Source organism: Anopheles nili, chromosome 2, assembly GCF_943737925.1.
Source record: "Anopheles nili chromosome 2, idAnoNiliSN_F5_01, whole genome shotgun sequence".
Taxonomy (NCBI): Eukaryota; Metazoa; Arthropoda; class Insecta; order Diptera; family Culicidae; genus Anopheles; species Anopheles nili.
The window spans coordinates 62,426,137-62,446,107 of NC_071291.1; the positions used below are offsets into that span (position 1 = coordinate 62,426,137).

The following is a 19,971-nucleotide window of genomic DNA, read 5'->3' on the forward strand; positions in this document are numbered from 1 at the left end:
AGAGGTTGCTACCAGCCTGGTACCTCATCGTAAGCCTTGTGTGATCAGTGATCTCGCTCCCACGCATTAAGAAATATGATTGCCGATCCCCGCTAGCATCCATCGGTATCAATCCATATAGCCGTTCTCTCCGGCACATGATAATCCGCATCCTTTCTCTTTTAGCTTCGATCGCTTATCGTCGCAAGCACACTATGGGATTTCGGTGGCCATTACTCACGTGATTGTGGTTGGTTTTAAAATATCTTGATACTCAAAATAAAGACGAAAGCTGTGTCCAATAAATTTCTGTGATATATACCAATGTTCTCAATAACACTGAGTAGCTTTATTGTACGAAAACGAACGGATTTCAAGCGCTGCAAAAATACGATCTGTTTTCGTCACGCATGGGACCATAGTGAGGTAATGATCGATTGAACCAATCACGGCGTTTGCCCAACACAAGCAAAAGCACCATATTTCCTTTCCTTTTTGTTCTTCCACTACGTCTCTCAGATTCAGGCGCTAGCCACCATTTCCAAAATATACACGCAAATAAGTTACATAGAGGCACTCGCAATGGCTTAATATTTGGCGACCGCAAAGGTCAACGACACTACCAGGAGATCATGCCGCAGAGGTTGAATGTTTACGATCTCATCGATCAGCTGACCGCATCAACATTGCCGTTCACTAAAAAAAAAGAAAGAATAGAGTAAACATTAGTCCAGTTCGAAGCATGTATTACACTTTTCGAGAATTTTCTTCATAGCCAGTTCCACCGTGTAAAGGCAAAAGATCCCTCACGATCGATCACGAAAAGAAAAACATTATGCACACAAAGCGAAATATGACAAACTAGAAAAACACAACAAAACCAAAAACTAGCCCTGAAAAACACTAAACCTTCAAAAATCAAACAAATATGATCAGCATCCCTTTTCTTGCATGCTCCCTAGGTAGAGAAGCAGAAATTCATCCTTTTTCAAGCTGCTAGGTAGCTGTATAGTGAGTCGTCCATCCCAGGAGTGTAGTCATCGATAAGATCTGGTGCATCAGATTATGGAGATTCATCTAAAATCGAACAAATATGCTCAGCATCCCCCCTTTCCTCCCTTGCTTGATCCCACCCACGGTAAAAGCGTAAATGAATTCTTTTTCAAGGCAGATTGTAGTCCTGAAAAGGACTGTTACTTGTGGACTGTCGTGTTGGGCATATGGCGCAACTGGTGACCAGGCCAACCCGAGAAGGGGTTCTAGGTGGCTGCAGCTCTTCACTTCTTGGCTGCGGCGGCCTTCTTGGGGGCAGCGGCTTTCTTCGGCGCAGCAGCCTTCTTGGGGGCAGCGGCCTTCTTGGCGGGAGCTGCCGCCTTCTTTGGCTTCGGTGTCTTGGGCTTGGCGGCGGCCGTCTTCGATGGCTTGGTTGACTTCTGCTTGGGCGCCACAGGCTTCTTGGCGGCCTTCTTGGCACCGTCGGCGGCCTTCTTGGCACCGTCGGCGGCCTTGGGCTTCTTGGCCGCGGCACTCTTTGGCTTCTTGGCTGCACCGGCCTCGGCCTTCTTGGCGGGTTTCTTCGCGCCAGCCGCCTTCTTCTCTCCGGCGGGCTTCTTGGCAGCGGTCTTCTTCTTCTTGTCCGCGGCGGACGCTGACTTTTTCGGGGCAGCTGCCTTCTTCTTCTCTACCGCTGGTTTCTTGGCGGCGGCCGAGAGCTTGAACGATCCCGACGCTCCTACGCCCTTGGTCTGGACCAGCTTGCCACTAGCCACGGCGCTCTTGAGGGCCTTCTTGAAGAAGGTGGCCAGCTTCGTGACGTCGGCCTTGTAGTTGGCCGCCACGTATTTCTTGATCGCCTGCAGCGACGATCCGTTGCGCTCGTTCAGGGCCTTCACAGCGGCCAGGACCATCTCGTTCACCGGAGGATGCGTCGCGGGTTGCTTCGGTTTCTTGGGGCCAGCGGCCGCTTTTGCCTTTTTTGGCGATTTGGCCACGGATGCTGGGGCAGCTGCGGCGGCTGGGGCTTCGGTTGCTACGGTATCGGCCATCCTAGATATTGTTTTGCTGGGTATGTTTATTTCGCGCCTTCACTTGACTATGCTCGAATTCACACACACACTACCGTTATGTTTATCCTTTTGCTGCGTATTGTTATGCTAGCTGTCAAACTGCGAGGAGGGTCCCTCGATTTCTAACTCTCGGATCGAAAATTACGGGAAAGCTTATGTCACTTTTTGTCAGCGAGGCAAAGAAGAATCGTAAAAATACTGCTTTACTTTTACTGCAACAATACCAATTTCTTACTCTACATGCTCATCGATAATGCATTCGTTGTATGCTTGAAATGTTACGCTATCGAAAAAATATCGTCAAAACCACCGCCAGTCCTTGCAGAAATTATAATTTTGACTTAAAGTAGCGATCGTATGTTGCCGCAACTACACTGCGTGCTATTATGCATTCAAATCCCTTTCAAGCGCCCGTTCGCGGCTCGAAACATTTTCTGGGTGATAATTTAACATGTTTTCTACACGATGTAATCCTTAAATCAGTAATAAAAGCTAATAAAGTGCTTCTAAATCGCGATTCAAAAAGGCACTATTGGACGTCAAATGCACCAAAATCGCAATGACATTGGCCAGCAGCGACCTGTCATGTCCAGAAATAAAGCAATGTTTTTACAATTTTGCCACTAATTACCCACTTTAAAAGTACAGCATGAGATTTAGAATGTATTTCTGATCATAATTGGAAAGTTTCATGCCTAAATTCGTCCAATTGACGTCGTAATGAGCAAATAAAGTTTGTTCTACGCAGTGACGTATGTCGATGCCTGGCGGGCCACGAGCGGCTCAAGCGATGCTAAGGTATACAACCATTTAGCAATAATTTTACGTTTCTTTTAGCAATATTTCATACAATCCTCCTCAAACCGATACACTGAACAAGCTACTAGAGGATACAATAGTATTTCATTAGTTATTTTCAAATTTCCGCCATACTAAATGCAGCCGCGAAAGTCCAGCCTCTCACGAGGCTATTGGGTGGATACATTTGCTAGGACACGAACATGGGCGACGAAAAGTTGATTCTCTCTGTTCGAAATTTATTGAACAGATCCTAAATTGTCTATAGAAATTTTTTTACATTCCATCAGAAGCCTAGTATCGAATCTACTCCCAAAAATACTTTCTTTCGCCTTTCCAAGGCCATGGTTCGTCACATGGAGTCACTCGTCCAGTATGCTGTTTGTGCATTTTTAGGACCCTTAAAACATACCAAATTAATCCGTTGGCCTGAAAATGCATTCGTCCATTGTTAAGGCACATTCATGCAGATTTATCGTGGCCAGTTCTCCTAGGTAAAACGACGAAAATTGCATTGAGGGCAATTGGAAGAATCAGTCGAATACTGGTCAATTTGAAATATACAAAAGCTCGTGCAGTTGTCGATTCATTCCATAGATGGCGCTAATGTTTACATGCGTTTACTTCACGGAAAGCATGAGAACCGCCAAATCGACTGGTGCATCTGACTGATGCAGTATTTTGTATTTATTTTATTATCATAATACTTTCCTCGCTAATAGGGAAAACATTTAAGTAATTTGTCCTTTAATTTTCCATGATTTGTGAGTACCATTCTCTGGATTGCCAACACCATAGACATGGCTCTTTCATCGTTTTGTATCTCCATGTGACGAACCATGGCCTTGGAAAGGCGAAAGAAAGTATTTTTGGGAGTAGATTCGATACTAGGCTTCTGATGGAATGTAAGAAAATGTCTATAGACAATTTAGGATCTGTTCAATAAATTTCGAACAGAGAGAATCAACTTTTCGTCGCCCATGTTCGTGTCCTAGCAAATGTATCCACCCAATAGCCTCGTGAGAGGCTGGACTTTCGAGACTGCATTTAGTATGGCGGAAATTTGAAAATAACTAATCAAATACTACTGAATCCTCTAGTAGCTTGTTCAGTATATCGATTTGAGGAGGATTGTACGAAATATTTCTAAAAGAAACGTAAAATTATTACTAAATGGTTGTATACCTTAGCATCGCTTGAGCCGCTCGTGGCCCGCCAGGCATCGACATACGTTACTGCGTAGAACAAACTTTGTTTGCTCATTACGACGTCAATTGGACGAATTTAGGCATGAAACTTTCCAATTATGATCAGAAATACATTCTAAATCTCATGCTGTACTTTTAAAGTGGGTAATTAGTGGCAAAATTGTAAAAACATTGCTTTATTTCTGGACATGACAGGTCGCTGCTGGCCAATGTCATTGCGATTTTGGTGCATTTGACGTCCAATAGTGCCTTTTTGAATCGCGATTTAGAAGCACTTTATTAGCTTTTATTACTGATTTAAGGATTACATCGTGTAGAAAACATGTTAAATTATCACTCAGAAAATGTTTCGAGCCGCGAACGGGCGCTTGAAAGGGATTTGAATGCATAATAGCACGCAGTGTAGTTGCGGCAACATACGATCGCTACTTTAAGTCAAAATTATAATTTCTGCAAGGACTGGCGGTGGTTTTGACGATATTTTTTCGATAGCGTAACATTTCAAGCATACAACGAATGCATTATCGATGAGCATGTAGAGTAAGAAATTGGTATTGTTGCAGTAAAAGTAAAGCAGTATTTTTACGATTCTTCTTTGCCTCGCTGACAAAAAGTGACATAAGCTTTCCCGTAATTTTCGATCCGAGAGTTAGAAATCGAGGGACCCTCCTCGCAGTTTGACAGCTAGCATAACAATACGCAGCAAAAGCATAAACATAACGGTAGTGTGTGTGTGAATTCGAGCATAGTCAAGTGAAGGCGCGAAATAAACATACCCAGCAAAACAATATCTAGGATGGCCGATACCGTAGCAACCGAAGCCCCAGCCGCCGCAGCTGCCCCAGCATCCGTGGCCAAATCGCCAAAAAAGGCAAAAGCGGCCGCTGGCCCTAAGAAGCCGAAGCAACCCGCGACGCATCCTCCGGTGAACGAGATGGTCCTGGCCGCTGTGAAGGCCCTGAACGAGCGCAACGGATCGTCGCTGCAGGCGATCAAGAAATACGTGGCGGCCAACTACAAGGCCGACGTCACGAAGCTGGCCACTTTCTTCAAGAAGGCCCTCAAGAGCGCCGTGGCTAGTGGCAAGCTGGTCCAGACCAAGGGCGTAGGAGCGTCGGGATCGTTCAAGCTCTCGGCCGCCGCCAAGAAACCAGCGGTAGAGAAGAAGAAGGCAGCTGCCCCGAAAAAGTCAGCGTCCGCCGCGGACAAGAAGAAGAAGACCGCTGCCAAGAAGCCCGCCGGAGAGAAGAAGGCGGCTGGCGCGAAGAAACCCGCCAAGAAGGCCGAGGCCGGTGCAGCCAAGAAGCCAAAGAGTGCCGCGGCCAAGAAGCCCAAGGCCGCCGACGGTGCCAAGAAGGCCGCCAAGAAGCCTGTGGCGCCCAAGCAGAAGTCAACCAAGCCATCGAAGACGGCCGCCGCCAAGCCCAAGACACCGAAGCCAAAGAAGGCGGCAGCTCCCGCCAAGAAGGCCGCTGCCCCCAAGAAGGCTGCTGCGCCGAAGAAAGCCGCTGCCCCCAAGAAGGCCGCCGCAGCCAAGAAGTGAAGAGCTGCAGCCACCTAGAACCCCTTCTCGGGTTGGCCTGGTCACCAGTTGCGCCATATGCGCAACACGACAGTCCACAAGTAACAGTCCTTTTCAGGACTACAATCTGCCTTGAAAAAGAATTCATTTACGCTTTTACCGTGGGTGGGATCAAGCAAGGGAGGAAGGGGGGATGCTGAGCATATTTGTTCGATTTTAGATGAATCTCCATAATCTGATGCACCAGATCTTATCGATGACTACACTCCTGGGATGGACGACTCACTATACAGCTACCTAGCTACCAGCTTGAAAAAGGATGAATTTCTGCTTCTCTACCTAGGGAGCATGCAAGAAAAGGGATGCTGAGCATGTTTGTTACATTTTTAGACGGTTCACTTTACCCTAATGCACAACATGTAATCGACAACTACTACCTGTGAGGCGAAAGACTAACTATACAGCTTAATCTTACCTGTCTGCCTAACGTTATAACCGTAAACCTCGTCCTTGATTTCGTAATGTTCCTTTTATTTTTCTCCTATGCCTTTGACCATCTCGATTATGTTCTCTACTGACTCGTGACTGACTACCCTTTGTTCAGTACGCATAGGACATTTTTTAACCACAGGCTACTTGATGGATTTCCCTAGCAACGGGGTTAGTATTAAAAATGGTGCAAATGGAAAATTGCCTCGCAAATCCTCTAAGACGCTGCAAATATATGTTTTTGACATTTTTATATGATGCCATCAGAAATGATCGGGGATAGGTGAGTATTACGATAATTGTATTTATTAAATTATCATAATACTTTACTGCATACGTACTGCATTGTCATAACAAGATGTTGCACCCATTTTTTTGACATGTTTCAATGATAGCATTCAAATTGATTGGGAATATTGTTTAGATAGCAAATTATTTGCGTGCGTGAAAATAAAAAAATATATTTGAGTGAGTATTATGATAATAAAATAAATACAAAATACTGCATCAATCAGATGCACCAGTCGATTTGGCGGTTCTCATGCTTTCCGTGAAGCAAACGCATGTAAACATTAGCGTCATCTATGGAATGAATCGGCAACTGCACGAGCTTTTGTATATTTCAAATTGACCAGTATTCGACTGATCCTTCCAATTGCCCTCAATGCAATTTTCGTCGTTTTACCTAGGAGAACTGGCCACGATTAATCTGCATGAATGTGCCTTAACCATGGAAGAATGCATTTTCAGGCCAACGGATTCATTTGGTATGTTTTAAGGGTCCTAAAAATGCACAAACAGCATACTGGACGAGTGACTCCATGTGACGAACCATGGCCTTGGAAAGGCGAAAGAAAGTATTTTTGGGAGTAGATTGAATACTAGGCTTCTGATGGAATGTAAGAAAATGTCTATAGACAATTTAGGATCTGTTCAATAAATTTCGAACAGAGAGAATCAACTTTTCGTCGCCCATGTTCGTGTCCTAGCAAATGTATCCACCCAATAGCCTCGCGAGAGGCTGGACTTTCGAGACTGCATTTAGTATGGCGGAAATTTGAAAATAACTAATGAAATACTATTGAATCCTCTAGTAGCTTGTTCAGTGTATCGGTTTGAGGAGGATTGTACGAAATATTGCTAAAAGAAACGTAAAATTATTGCTAAATGGTTGTATACCTTAGCATCGCTTGAGCCGCTCGTGGCCCGCCAGGCATCGACATACGTCACTGCGTAGAACAAACTTTGTTTGCTCATTACGACGTCAATTGGATGAATTTAGGCATGAAACTTTCTAATTATGATCAGAAATACATCCTAAATCTCATGCTGCACTTTTAAAGTGGGTAATTAGTGGCAAAATTGTAAAAACATTGCTTTATTTCTGGACATGACAGGTCGCTGCTGGCCAATGTCATTGCGATTTTGGTGCATTTGACGTCCAATAGTGCCTTTTTGAATCGCGATTTAGAAGCACTTTATTAGCTTTTATTACTGATTTAAGGATTACATCGTGTAGAAAACATGTTAAATTATCACTCAGAAAATGTTTCGAGCCGCGAACGGGCGCTTGAAAGGGATTTGAATGCATAATAGCACGCAGTGTAGTTGCGGCCACATACGATCGCTACTTTAAGTCAAAATTATAATTTCTGCAAGGACTGGCGGTGGTTTTGACGATATTTTTTCGATAGCGTAACATTTCAAGCATACAACGAATGCATTATCGATGAGCATGTAGAGTAAGAAATTGGTATTGTTGCAGTAAAAGTAAAGCAGTATTTTTACGATTCTTCTTTGCCTCGCTGACAAAAAGTGACATAAGCTTTCCCGTAATTTTCGATCCGAGAGTTAGAAATCGAGGGACCCTCCTCGCAGTTTGACAGCTAGCATAACAATACGCAGCAAAAGCATAAACATAACGGTAGTGTGTGTGTGAATTCGAGCATAGTCAAGTGAAGGCGCGAAATAAACATACCCAGCAAAACAATATCTAGGATGGCCGATACCGTAGCAACCGAAGCCCCAGCCGCCGCAGCTGCCCCAGCATCCGTGGCCAAATCGCCAAAAAAGGCAAAAGCGGCCGCTGGCCCTAAGAAGCCGAAGCAACCCGCGACGCATCCTCCGGTGAACGAGATGGTCCTGGCCGCTGTGAAGGCCCTGAACGAGCGCAACGGATCGTCGCTGCAGGCGATCAAGAAATACGTGGCGGCCAACTACAAGGCCGACGTCACGAAGCTGGCCACTTTCTTCAAGAAGGCCCTCAAGAGCGCCGTGGCTAGTGGCAAGCTGGTCCAGACCAAGGGCGTAGGAGCGTCGGGATCGTTCAAGCTCTCGGCCGCCGCCAAGAAACCAGCGGTAGAGAAGAAGAAGGCAGCTGCCCCGAAAAAGTCAGCGTCCGCCGCGGACAAGAAGAAGAAGACCGCTGCCAAGAAGCCCGCCGGAGAGAAGAAGGCGGCTGGCGCGAAGAAACCCGCCAAGAAGGCCGAGGCCGGTGCAGCCAAGAAGCCAAAGAGTGCCGCGGCCAAGAAGCCCAAGGCCGCCGACGGTGCCAAGAAGGCCGCCAAGAAGCCTGTGGCGCCCAAGCAGAAGTCAACCAAGCCATCGAAGACGGCCGCCGCCAAGCCCAAGACACCGAAGCCAAAGAAGGCGGCAGCTCCCGCCAAGAAGGCCGCTGCCCCCAAGAAGGCTGCTGCGCCGAAGAAAGCCGCTGCCCCCAAGAAGGCCGCCGCAGCCAAGAAGTGAAGAGCTGCAGCCACCTAGAACCCCTTCTCGGGTTGGCCTGGTCACCAGTTGCGCCATATGCGCAACACGACAGTCCACAAGTAACAGTCCTTTTCAGGACTACAATCTGCCTTGAAAAAGAATTCATTTACGCTTTTACCGTGGGTGGGATCAAGCAAGGGAGGAAGGGGGGATGCTGAGCATATTTGTTCGATTTTAGATGAATCTCCATAATCTGATGCACCAGATCTTATCGATGACTACACTCCTGGGATGGACGACTCACTATACAGCTACCTAGCTACCAGCTTGAAAAAGGATGAATTTCTGCTTCTCTACCTAGGGAGCATGCAAGAAAAGGGATGCTGAGCATGTTTGTTACATTTTTAGACGGTTCACTTTACCCTAATGCACAACATGTAATCGACAACTACTACCTGTGAGGCGAAAGACTAACTATACAGCTTAATCTTACCTGTCTGCCTAACGTTATAACCGTAAACCTCGTCCTTGATTTCGTAATGTTCCTTTTATTTTTCTCCTATGCCTTTGACCATCTCGATTATGTTCTCTACTGACTCGTGACTGACTACCCTTTGTTCAGTACGCATAGGACATTTTTTAACCACAGGCTACTTGATGGATTTCCCTAGCAACGGGGTTAGTATTAAAAATGGTGCAAATGGAAAATTGCCTCGCAAATCCTCTAAGACGCTGCAAATATATGTTTTTGACATTTTTATATGATGCCATCAGAAATGATCGGGGATAGGTGAGTATTACGATAATTGTATTTATTAAATTATCATAATACTTTACTGCATACGTACTGCATTGTCATAACAAGATGTTGCACCCATTTTTTTGACATGTTTCAATGATAGCATTCAAATTGATTGGGAATATTGTTTAGATAGCAAATTATTTGCGTGCGTGAAAATAAAAAAATATATTTGAGTGAGTATTATGATAATAAAATAAATACAAAATACTGCATCAATCAGATGCACCAGTCGATTTGGCGGTTCTCATGCTTTCCGTGAAGCAAACGCATGTAAACATTAGCGTCATCTATGGAATGAATCGGCAACTGCACGAGCTTTTGTATATTTCAAATTGACCAGTATTCGACTGATCCTTCCAATTGCCCTCAATGCAATTTTCGTCGTTTTACCTAGGAGAACTGGCCACGATTAATCTGCATGAATGTGCCTTAACCATGGAAGAATGCATTTTCAGGCCAACGGATTCATTTGGTATGTTTTAAGGGTCCTAAAAATGCACAAACAGCATACTGGACGAGTGACTCCATGTGACGAACCATGGCCTTGGAAAGGCGAAAGAAAGTATTTTTGGGAGTAGATTGAATACTAGGCTTCTGATGGAATGTAAGAAAATGTCTATAGACAATTTAGGATCTGTTCAATAAATTTCGAACAGAGAGAATCAACTTTTCGTCGCCCATGTTCGTGTCCTAGCAAATGTATCCACCCAATAGCCTCGCGAGAGGCTGGACTTTCGAGACTGCATTTAGTATGGCGGAAATTTGAAAATAACTAATGAAATACTATTGAATCCTCTAGTAGCTTGTTCAGTGTATCGGTTTGAGGAGGATTGTACGAAATATTGCTAAAAGAAACGTAAAATTATTGCTAAATGGTTGTATACCTTAGCATCGCTTGAGCCGCTCGTGGCCCGCCAGGCATCGACATACGTCACTGCGTAGAACAAACTTTGTTTGCTCATTACGACGTCAATTGGACGAATTTAGGCATGAAACTTTCCAATTATGATCAGAAATACATTCTAAATCTCATGCTGCACTTTTAAAGTGGGTAATTAGTGGCAAAATTGTAAAAACATTGCTTTATTTCTGGACATGACAGGTCGCTGCTGGCCAATGTCATTGCGATTTTGGTGCATTTGACGTCCAATAGTGCCTTTTTGAATCGCGATTTAGAAGCACTTTATTAGCTTTTATTACTGATTTAAGGATTACATCGTGTAGAAAACATGTTAAATTATCACCCAGAAAATGTTTCGAGCCGCGAACGGGCGCTTGAAAGGGATTTGAATGCATAATAGCACGCAGTGTAGTTGCGGCAACATACGATCGCTACTTTAAGTCAAAATTATAATTTCTGCAAGGACTGGCGGTGGTTTTGACGATATTTTTTCGATAGCGTAACATTTCAAGCATACAACGAATGCATTATCGATGAGCATGTAGAGTAAGAAATTGGTATTGTTGCAGTAAAAGTAAAGCAGTATTTTTACGATTCTTCTTTGCCTCGCTGACAAAAAGTGACATAAGCTTTCCCGTAATTTTCGATCCGAGAGTTAGAAATCGAGGGACCCTCCTCGCAGTTTGACAGCTAGCATAACAATACGTAGCAAAAGCATAAACATAACGGTAGTGTGTGTGTGAATTCGAGCATAGTCTAGTGAAGGCGCGAAATAAACATACCCAGCAAAACAATATCTAGGATGGCCGATACCGTAGCAACCGAAGCCCCAGCCGCCGCAGCTGCCCCAGCATCCGTGGCCAAATCGCCAAAAAAGGCAAAAGCGGCCGCTGGCCCCAAGAAGCCGAAGCAACCCGCGACGCATCCTCCGGTGAACGAGATGGTCCTGGCCGCTGTGAAGGCCCTGAACGAGCGCAACGGATCGTCGCTGCAGGCGATCAAGAAATACGTGGCGGCCAACTACAAGGCCGACGTCACGAAGCTGGCCACTTTCTTCAAGAAGGCCCTCAAGAGCGCCGTGGCTAGTGGCAAGCTGGTCCAGACCAAGGGCGTAGGAGCGTCGGGATCGTTCAAGCTCTCGGCCGCCGCCAAGAAACCAGCGGTAGAGAAGAAGGCAGCTGCCCCGAAAAAGTCAGCGTCCGCCGCGGACAAGAAGAAGAAGACCGCTGCCAAGAAGCCCGCCGGAGAGAAGAAGGCGGCTGGCGCGAAGAAACCCGCCAAGAAGGCCGAGGCCGGTGCAGCCAAGAAGCCAAAGAGTGCCGCGGCCAAGAAGCCCAAGGCCGCCGACGGTGCCAAGAAGGCCGCCAAGAAGCCTGTGGCGCCCAAGCAGAAGTCAACCAAGCCATCGAAGACGGCCGCCGCCAAGCCCAAGACACCGAAGCCAAAGAAGGCGGCAGCTCCCGCCAAGAAGGCCGCTGCCCCCAAGAAGGCTGCTGCGCCGAAGAAAGCCGCTGCCCCCAAGAAGGCCGCCGCAGCCAAGAAGTGAAGAGCTGCAGCCACCTAGAACCCCTTCTCGGGTTGGCCTGGTCACCAGTTGCGCCATATGCGCAACACGACAGTCCACAAGTAACGGTCCTTTTCAGGACTACAATCTGCCTTGAAAAAGAATTCATTTACGCTTTTACCGTGGGTGGGATCAAGCAAGGGAGGAAGGGGGGATGCTGAGCATATTTGTTCGATTTTAGATGAATCTCCATAATCTGATGCACCAGATGTTATCGATGACTACACTCCTGGGATGGACGACTCACTATACAGCTACCTAGCAGCTTGTAAAAGGATGAATTTCTGCTTCTCTACCTAGGAAGCATGCAAGAAAAGGGATGCTGGGCATGTTTGTTACATTTTTAGACGGTTCACTTTACCCTAATGCACAACATGTAATCGACAACTACTACCTGTGAGGCGAAAGACTAACTATACAGCTTAATCTTACCTGTCTGCCTAACGTTTTAACCGTAAACCTCGTCCTTGATTTCGTAATGTTCCTTTTATTTTTCTCCCATGCCTTTGACCATCTCGATTATGTTCTCTACTGACTCGTAACTGACTACCCTTTGTTCAGTACGCATAGGACATTTTTTAACCACAGGCTACTTGATGGATTTCCCTAGCAACGGGGTTAGTCTTAAAAATGGAGCAAATGGAAAATTGCCTCGCAAATCCTCTAAGACGCTGCAAATATATGTTTTTGACATTTTTATATGATGCCATCAGAAATGATCGGGGATAGGTGAGTATTACGATAATTGTATTTATTAAATTATCATAATACTTTACTGCATACGTACTGCATTGTCATAACAAGATGTTGCACCCATTTTTTCGACATGTTTCAATGATAGCATTCAAATTGATTGGGAATATTGTTTAGATAGCAAATTATTTGGGTGCGTGAAAATAAAAAAATATATTTGAGAAAGTATTATAATAAAATAAATACAAAATACTGCATCAATCAGATGCACCAGTCGATTTGGCGGTTCTCATGCTTTCCGTGAAGCAAACGCATGTAAACATTAGCGTCATCTATGGAATGAATCGGCAACTGCACGAGCTTTTGTATATTTCAAATTGACCAGTATTCGACTGATCCTTCCAATTGCCCTCAATGCAATTTTCGTCGTTTTATCTAGGAGTACTGGCCAAGATAAATATGCATGAATGTGCCTTAACAATGGAAGAATGCATTTTCAGGCCAACGGATTAATTTGGTATGTTTTAAGGGTCCTAAAAATGCACAAACAGCATACTGGACGAGCCCTGCAGTTCGTAGCCATCGAGGAATGGGAGCAATTATGATTATGATTATTATTCCAACAACAACGAGCTATCCTTGCATGTTCCATAAGGAGTACAGCATACTGATAGCGATTGTGAACAATGTTTTTTTAATTTAATAAGCCTCTGGATTACCAACACCATAGACATGGCTCTTTCATCGTTGTGTATCTCCATGTGACGAACCATGGCCTTGGAAAGGCGAAAGAAAGTATTTTTGGGAGTAGATTGGATACTAGGCTTCTGATGGAATGTAAGAAAATGTCTATAGACAATTTAGGATCTGTTCAATAAATTTCGAACAGAGAGAATCAACTTTTCGTCGCCCATGTTCGTGTCCTAGCAAATGTATCCACCCAATAGCCTCGCGAGAGGCTGGACTTTCGAGACTGCATTTAGTATGGCGGAAATTTGAAAATAACTAATGAAATACTATTGAATCCTCTAGTAGCTTGTTCAGTGTATCGGTTTGAGGAGGATTGTACGAAATATTGCTAAAAGAAACGTAAAATTATTGCTAAATGGTTGTATACCTTAGCATCGCTTGAGCCGCTCGTGGCCCGCCAGGCATCGACATACGTCACTGCGTAGAACAAACTTTGTTTGCTCATTACGACGTCAATTGGACGAATTTAGGCATGAAACTTTCCAATTATGATCAGAAATACATTCTAAATCTCATGCTGCACTTTTAAAGTGGGTAATTAGTGGCAAAATTGTAAAAACATTGCTTTATTTCTGGACATGACAGGTCGCTGCTGGCCAATGTCATTGCGATTTTGGTGCATTTGACGTCCAATAGTGCCTTTTTGAATCGCGATTTAGAAGCACTTTATTAGCTTTTATTACTGATTTAAGGATTACATCGTGTAGAAAACATGTTAAATTATCACTCAGAAAATGTTTCGAGCCGCGAACGGGCGCTTGAAAGGGATTTGAATGCATAATAGCACGCAGTGTAGTTGCGGCAACATACGATCGCTACTTTAAGTCAAAATTATAATTTCTGCAAGGACTGGCGGTGGTTTTGACGATATTTTTTCGATAGCGTAACATTTCAAGCATACAACGAATGCATTATCGATGAGCATGTAGAGTAAGAAATTGGTATTGTTGCAGTAAAAGTAAAGCAGTATTTTTACGATTCTTCTTTGCCTCGCTGACAAAAAGTGACATAAGCTTTCCCGTAATTTTCGATCCGAGAGTTAGAAATCGAGGGACCCTCCTCGCAGTTTGACAGCTAGCATAACAATACGCAGCAAAAGCATAAACATAACGGTAGTGTGTGTGTGTGAATTCGAGCATAGTCAAGTGAAGGCGCGAAATAAACATACCCAGCAAAACAATATCTAGGATGGCCGATACCGTAGCAACCGAAGCCCCAGCCGCCGCAGCTGCCCCAGCATCCGTGGCCAAATCGCCAAAAAAGGCAAAAGCGGCCGCTGGCCCCAAGAAGCCGAAGCAACCCGCGACGCATCCTCCGGTGAACGAGATGGTCCTGGCCGCTGTGAAGGCCCTGAACGAGCGCAACGGATCGTCGCTGCAGGCGATCAAGAAATACGTGGCGGCCAACTACAAGGCCGACGTCACGAAGCTGGCCACTTTCTTCAAGAAGGCCCTCAAGACCGCCGTGGCTAGTGGCAAGCTGGTCCAGACCAAGGGCGTAGGAGCGTCGGGATCGTTCAAGCTCTCGGCCGCCGCCAAGAAACCAGCGGTAGAGAAGAAGAAGGCAGCTGCCCCGAAAAAGTCAGCGTCCGCCGCGGACAAGAAGAAGAAGACCGCTGCCAAGAAGCCCGCCGGAGAGAAGAAGGCGGCTGGCGCGAAGAAACCCGCCAAGAAGGCCGAGGCCGGTGCAGCCAAGAAGCCAAAGAGTGCCGCGGCCAAGAAGCCCAAGGCCGCCGACGGTGCCAAGAAGGCCGCCAAGAAGCCTGTGGCGCCCAAGCAGAAGTCAACCAAGCCATCGAAGACGGCCGCCGCCAAGCCCAAGACACCGAAGCCAAAGAAGGCGGCAGCTCCCGCCAAGAAGGCCGCTGCCCCCAAGAAGGCTGCTGCGCCGAAGAAAGCCGCTGCCCCCAAGAAGGCCGCCGCAGCCAAGAAGTGAAGAGCTGCAGCCACCTAGAACCCCTTCTCGGGTTGGCCTGGTCACCAGTTGCGCCATATGCGCAACACAACAGTCCACAAGTAACAGTCCTTTTCAGGACTACAATCTGCCTTGAAAAAGAATTCATTTACGCTTTTACCGTGGGTGGGATCAGCAAGGGAGGAAGGGGGGATGCTGAGCATATTTGTTCGATTTTAGATGAATCTCCATAATCTGATGCACCAGATGTTATCGATGACTACACTCCTGGGATGGACGACTCACTATACAGCTACCTAGCTACCAGCTTGAAAAAGGATGAATTTCTGCTTCTCTACCTAGGGAGCATGCAAGAAAAGGGATGCTGGGCATGTTTGTTACATTTTTAGACGGTTCACTTTACCCTAATGCACAACATGTAATCGAAAACTACTACCTGTGAGGCGAAAGACTAACTATACAGCTTAATCTTACCTGTCTGCCTAACGTTATAACCGTAAACCTCGTCCTTGATTTCGTAATGTTCCTTTTATTTTTCTCCCATGCCTTTGACCATCTCGATTATGTTCTCTACTGACTCGTGACTGACTACCCTTTGTTCAGTACGCATAGGACATTTTTTAACCACAGGCTACTTGATGGATTTCCCTAGCAACGGGGTTAGTCTTAAAAATGGAGCAAATGGAAAATTGCCTCGCAAATCCTCTAAGACGCTGCAAATATATGTTTTTGACATTTTTATATGATGCCATCAGAAATGATCGGGGATAGGTGAGTATTACGATAATTGTATTTATTAAATTATCATAATACTTTACTGCATACGTACTGCATTGTCATAACAAGATGTTGCACCCATTTTTTTTGACATGTTTCAATGATAGCATTCAAATTGATTGGGAATATTGTTTAGATAGCAAATTATTTGGGTGCGTGAAAATAAAAAAATATATTTGAGAAAGTATTATAATAAAATAAATACAAAATACTGCATCAATCAGATGCACCAGTCGATTTGGCGGTTCTCATGCTTTCCGTGAAGCAAACGCATGTAAACATTAGCGTCATCTATGGAATGAATCGGCAACTGCACGAGCTTTTGTATATTTCAAATTGACCAGTATTCGACTGATCCTTCCAATTGCCCTCAATGCAATTTTCGTCGTTTTATCTAGGAGTACTGGCCAAGATAAATATGCATGAATGTGCCTTAACAATGGAAGAATGCATTTTCAGGCCAACGGATTAATTTGGTATGTTTTAAGGGTCCTAAAAATGCACAAACAGCATACTGGACGAGCCCTGCAGTTCGTAGCCATCGAGGAATGGGAGCAATTATGATTATGATTATTATTCCAACAACAACGAGCTATCCTTGCATGTTCCATAAGGAGTACAGCATACTGATAGCGATTGTGAACAATGTTTTTTAATTTAATAAGCCTCTGGATTACCAACACCATAGACATGGCTCTTTCATCGTTGTGTATCTCCATGTGACGAACCATGGCCTTGGAAAGGCGAAAGAAAGTATTTTTGGGAGTAGATTGGATACTAGGCTTTTGATGGAATCTAAGAAAATGTCTATAGACAATTTAGGATCTGTTCAATAAATTTCGAACAGAGAGAATCAACTTTTCGTCGCCCATGTTCGTGTCCTAGCAAATGTATCCACCCAATAGCCTCGCGAGAGGCTGGACTTTCGAGACTGCATTTAGTATGGCGGAAATTTGAAAATAACTAATGAAATACTATTGAATCCTCTAGTAGCTTGTTCAGTGTATCGGTTTGAGGAGGATTGTACGAAATATTGCTAAAAGAAACGTAAAATTATTGCTAAATGGTTGTATACCTTAGCATCGCTTGAGCCGCTCGTGGCCCGCCAGGCATCGACATACGTCACTGCGTAGAACAAACTTTGTTTGCTCATTACGACGTCAATTGGACGAATTTAGGCATGAAACTTTCCAAATTATGATCAGAAATACATTCTAAATCTCATGCTGCACTTTTAAAGTGGGTAATTAGTGGCAAAATTGTAAAAACATTGCTTTATTTCTGGACATGACAGGTCGCTGCTGGCCAATGTCATTGCGATTTTGGTGCATTTGACGTCCAATAGTGCCTTTTTGAATCGCGATTTAGAAGCACTTTATTAGCTTTTATTACTGATTTAAGGATTACATCGTGTAGAAAACATGTTAAATTATCACTCAGAAAATGTTTCGAGCCGCGAACGGGCGCTTGAAAGGGATTTGAATGCATAATAGCACGCAGTGTAGTTGCGGCCACATACGATCGCTACTTTAAGTCAAAATTATAATTTCTGCAAGGACTGGCGGTGGTTTTGACGATATTTTTTCGATAGCGTAACATTTCAAGCATACAACGAATGCATTATCGATGAGCATGTAGAGTAAGAAATTGGTATTGTTGCAGTAAAAGTAAAGCAGTATTTTTACGATTCTTCTTTGCCTCGCTGACAAAAAGTGACATAAGCTTTCCCGTAATTTTCGATCCGAGAGTTAGAAATCGAGGGACCCTCCTCGCAGTTTGACAGCTAGCATAACAATACGCAGCAAAAGCATAAACATAACGGTAGTGTGTGTGTGAATTCGAGCATAGTCAAGTGAAGGCGCGAAATAAACATACCCAGCAAAACAATATCTAGGATGGCCGATACCGTAGCAACCGAAGCCCCAGCCGCCGCAGCTGCCCCAGCATCCGTGGCCAAATCACCAAAAAAGGCAAAAGCGGCCGCTGGCCCCAAGAAGCCGAAGCAACCCGCGACGCATCCTCCGGTGAACGAGATGGTCCTGGCCGCTGTGAAGGCCCTGAACGAGCGCAACGGATCGTCGCTGCAGGCGATCAAGAAATACGTGGCGGCCAACTACAAGGCCGACGTCACGAAGCTGGCCACCTTCTTCAAGAAGGCCCTCAAGACCGCCGTGGCTAGTGGCAAGCTGGTCCAGACCAAGGGCGTAGGAGCGTCGGGATCGTTCAAGCTCTCGGCCGCCGCCAAGAAACCAGCGGTAGAGAAGAAGAAGGCAGCTGCCCCGAAAAAGTCAGCGTCCGCCGCGGACAAGAAGAAGAAGACCGCTGCCAAGAAGCCCGCCGGAGAGAAGAAGGCGGCTGGCGCGAAGAAACCCGCCAAGAAGGCCGAGGCCGGTGCAGCCAAGAAGCCAAAGAGTGCCGCGGCCAAGAAGCCCAAGGCCGCCGACGGTGCCAAGAAGGCAGCCAAGAAGCCTGTGGCGCCCAAGCAGAAGTCAACCAAGCCATCGAAGACGGCCGCCGCCAAGCCCAAGACACCGAAGCCAAAGAAGGCGGCAGCTCCCGCCAAGAAGGCCGCTGCCCCCAAGAAGGCTGCTGCGCCGAAGAAAGCCGCTGCCCCCAAGAAGGCCGCCGCAGCCAAGAAGTGAAGAGCTGCAGCCACCTAGAACCCCTTCTCGGGTTGGCCTGGTCACCAGTTGCGCCATATGCGCAACACGACAGTCCACAAGTAACAGTCCTTTTCAGGACTACAATCTGCCTTGAAAAAGAATTAATTTACGCTTTTACCGTGGGTGGGATCAAGCAAGGGAGGAAGGGGGGATGCTGAGCATATTTGTTCGATTTTAGATGAATCTCCATAATCTGATGCACCAGATGTTATCGATGACTACACTCCTGGGAGGGACGACTCACTATACAGCTACCTAGCAGCTTGAAAAAGGATGAATTTCTGCTTCTCTACCTAGGGAGCATGCAAGAAAAGGGATGCTGAGCATGTTTGTTACATTTTTAGACGGTTCACTTTACCCTAATGCACAACATGTAATCGACAACTACTACCTCTGAGGCGAAAGACTAACTATACAGCTTAATCTTACCTGTCTGCCTAACGTTATAACCGTAAACCTCGTCCTTGATTTCGTAATGTTCCTTTTATTTTTCTCCCATGCCTTTGACCATCTCGATTATGTTCTCTACTGACTCGTGACTGACTACCCTTTGTTCAGTACGCATAGGACATTTTTTAACCACAGGCTACTTGATGGATTTCCCTAGCAACGGGGTTAGTATTAAAAATGGTGCAAATGGAAAATTGCCTCGCAAATCCTCTAAGACGCTGCAAATATATGTTTTTGACATTTTTATATGATGCCATCAGAAATGATCGGGGATAGGTGAGTATTACGATAATTGTATTTATTAAATTATCATAATACTTTACTGCATACGTACTGCATTGTCATAACAAGATGTTGCACCCATTTTTTTTGACATGTTTCAATGATAGCATTCAAATTGATTGGGAATATTGTTTAGATAGCAAATTATTTGGGTGCGTGAAAATAAAAAAATATATTTGAGAAAGTATTATAATAAAATAAATACAAAATACTGCATCAATCAGATGCACCAGTCGATTTGGCGGTTCTCATGCTTTCCGTGAAGCAAACGCATGTAAACATTAGCGTCATCTATGGAATGAATCGGCAACTGCACGAGCTTTTGTATATTTCAAATTGACCAGTATTCGACTGATCCTTCCAATTGCCCTCAATGCAATTTTCGTCGTTTTACCTAGGAGAACTGG

General features: G+C 45.1%; 6 protein-coding genes across 6 annotated transcripts; 5 read left to right on the plus strand and 1 right to left on the minus strand.

Moving 5' to 3' along the window:
- Nucleotides 1-1,256: 1,256 nt before the first annotated feature.
- LOC128727629 (histone H1-like) lies at nt 1,257-2,024 on the minus strand. Its single transcript, XM_053821561.1, has one exon. It carries the CDS (start codon nt 2,022-2,024, stop codon nt 1,257-1,259), a length of 768 nt encoding a protein of 255 aa, XP_053677536.1.
- Nucleotides 2,025-4,847: 2,823 nt separating this feature from the next.
- Nucleotides 4,848-5,643, plus strand: LOC128731194 (histone H1-like). The gene has a single exon (XM_053824299.1). The coding sequence runs from the start codon at nt 4,848-4,850 to the stop codon at nt 5,592-5,594; it is 747 nt and encodes a 248-aa protein (XP_053680274.1). The 3' UTR covers nt 5,595-5,643.
- Nucleotides 5,644-8,060: 2,417 nt separating this feature from the next.
- On the plus strand, nt 8,061-8,856 carry LOC128731195 (histone H1-like). Its single transcript, XM_053824300.1, has one exon. It carries the CDS (start codon nt 8,061-8,063, stop codon nt 8,805-8,807), a length of 747 nt encoding a protein of 248 aa, XP_053680275.1. The 3' UTR covers nt 8,808-8,856.
- A 2,417-nt stretch (nt 8,857-11,273) lies between these two features.
- On the plus strand, nt 11,274-12,066 carry LOC128731018 (histone H1-like). Its single transcript, XM_053824113.1, has one exon. It carries the CDS (start codon nt 11,274-11,276, stop codon nt 12,015-12,017), a length of 744 nt encoding a protein of 247 aa, XP_053680088.1. The 3' UTR covers nt 12,018-12,066.
- Nucleotides 12,067-14,666: 2,600 nt separating this feature from the next.
- Nucleotides 14,667-15,413, plus strand: LOC128727639 (histone H1-like). The gene has a single exon (XM_053821573.1). The coding sequence runs from the start codon at nt 14,667-14,669 to the stop codon at nt 15,411-15,413; it is 747 nt and encodes a 248-aa protein (XP_053677548.1).
- A 2,651-nt stretch (nt 15,414-18,064) lies between these two features.
- LOC128727650 (histone H1-like) lies at nt 18,065-18,811 on the plus strand. The gene has a single exon (XM_053821585.1). It carries the CDS (start codon nt 18,065-18,067, stop codon nt 18,809-18,811), a length of 747 nt encoding a protein of 248 aa, XP_053677560.1.
- Nucleotides 18,812-19,971: the final 1,160 nt, after the last annotated feature.

What these genes read in the sequence shown, in the direction of transcription:
- LOC128727629 (XM_053821561.1), bottom strand. Translation starts at nt 2,024, where the DNA reads ATGGCCGATACCGTAGCAACCGAAGCCCCAGCCGCCGCAGCTGCCCCA.
- LOC128731194 (XM_053824299.1), top strand. Translation starts at nt 4,848, where the DNA reads ATGGCCGATACCGTAGCAACCGAAGCCCCAGCCGCCGCAGCTGCCCCA.
- LOC128731195 (XM_053824300.1), top strand. Translation starts at nt 8,061, where the DNA reads ATGGCCGATACCGTAGCAACCGAAGCCCCAGCCGCCGCAGCTGCCCCA.
- LOC128731018 (XM_053824113.1), top strand. Translation starts at nt 11,274, where the DNA reads ATGGCCGATACCGTAGCAACCGAAGCCCCAGCCGCCGCAGCTGCCCCA.
- LOC128727639 (XM_053821573.1), top strand. Translation starts at nt 14,667, where the DNA reads ATGGCCGATACCGTAGCAACCGAAGCCCCAGCCGCCGCAGCTGCCCCA.
- LOC128727650 (XM_053821585.1), top strand. Translation starts at nt 18,065, where the DNA reads ATGGCCGATACCGTAGCAACCGAAGCCCCAGCCGCCGCAGCTGCCCCA.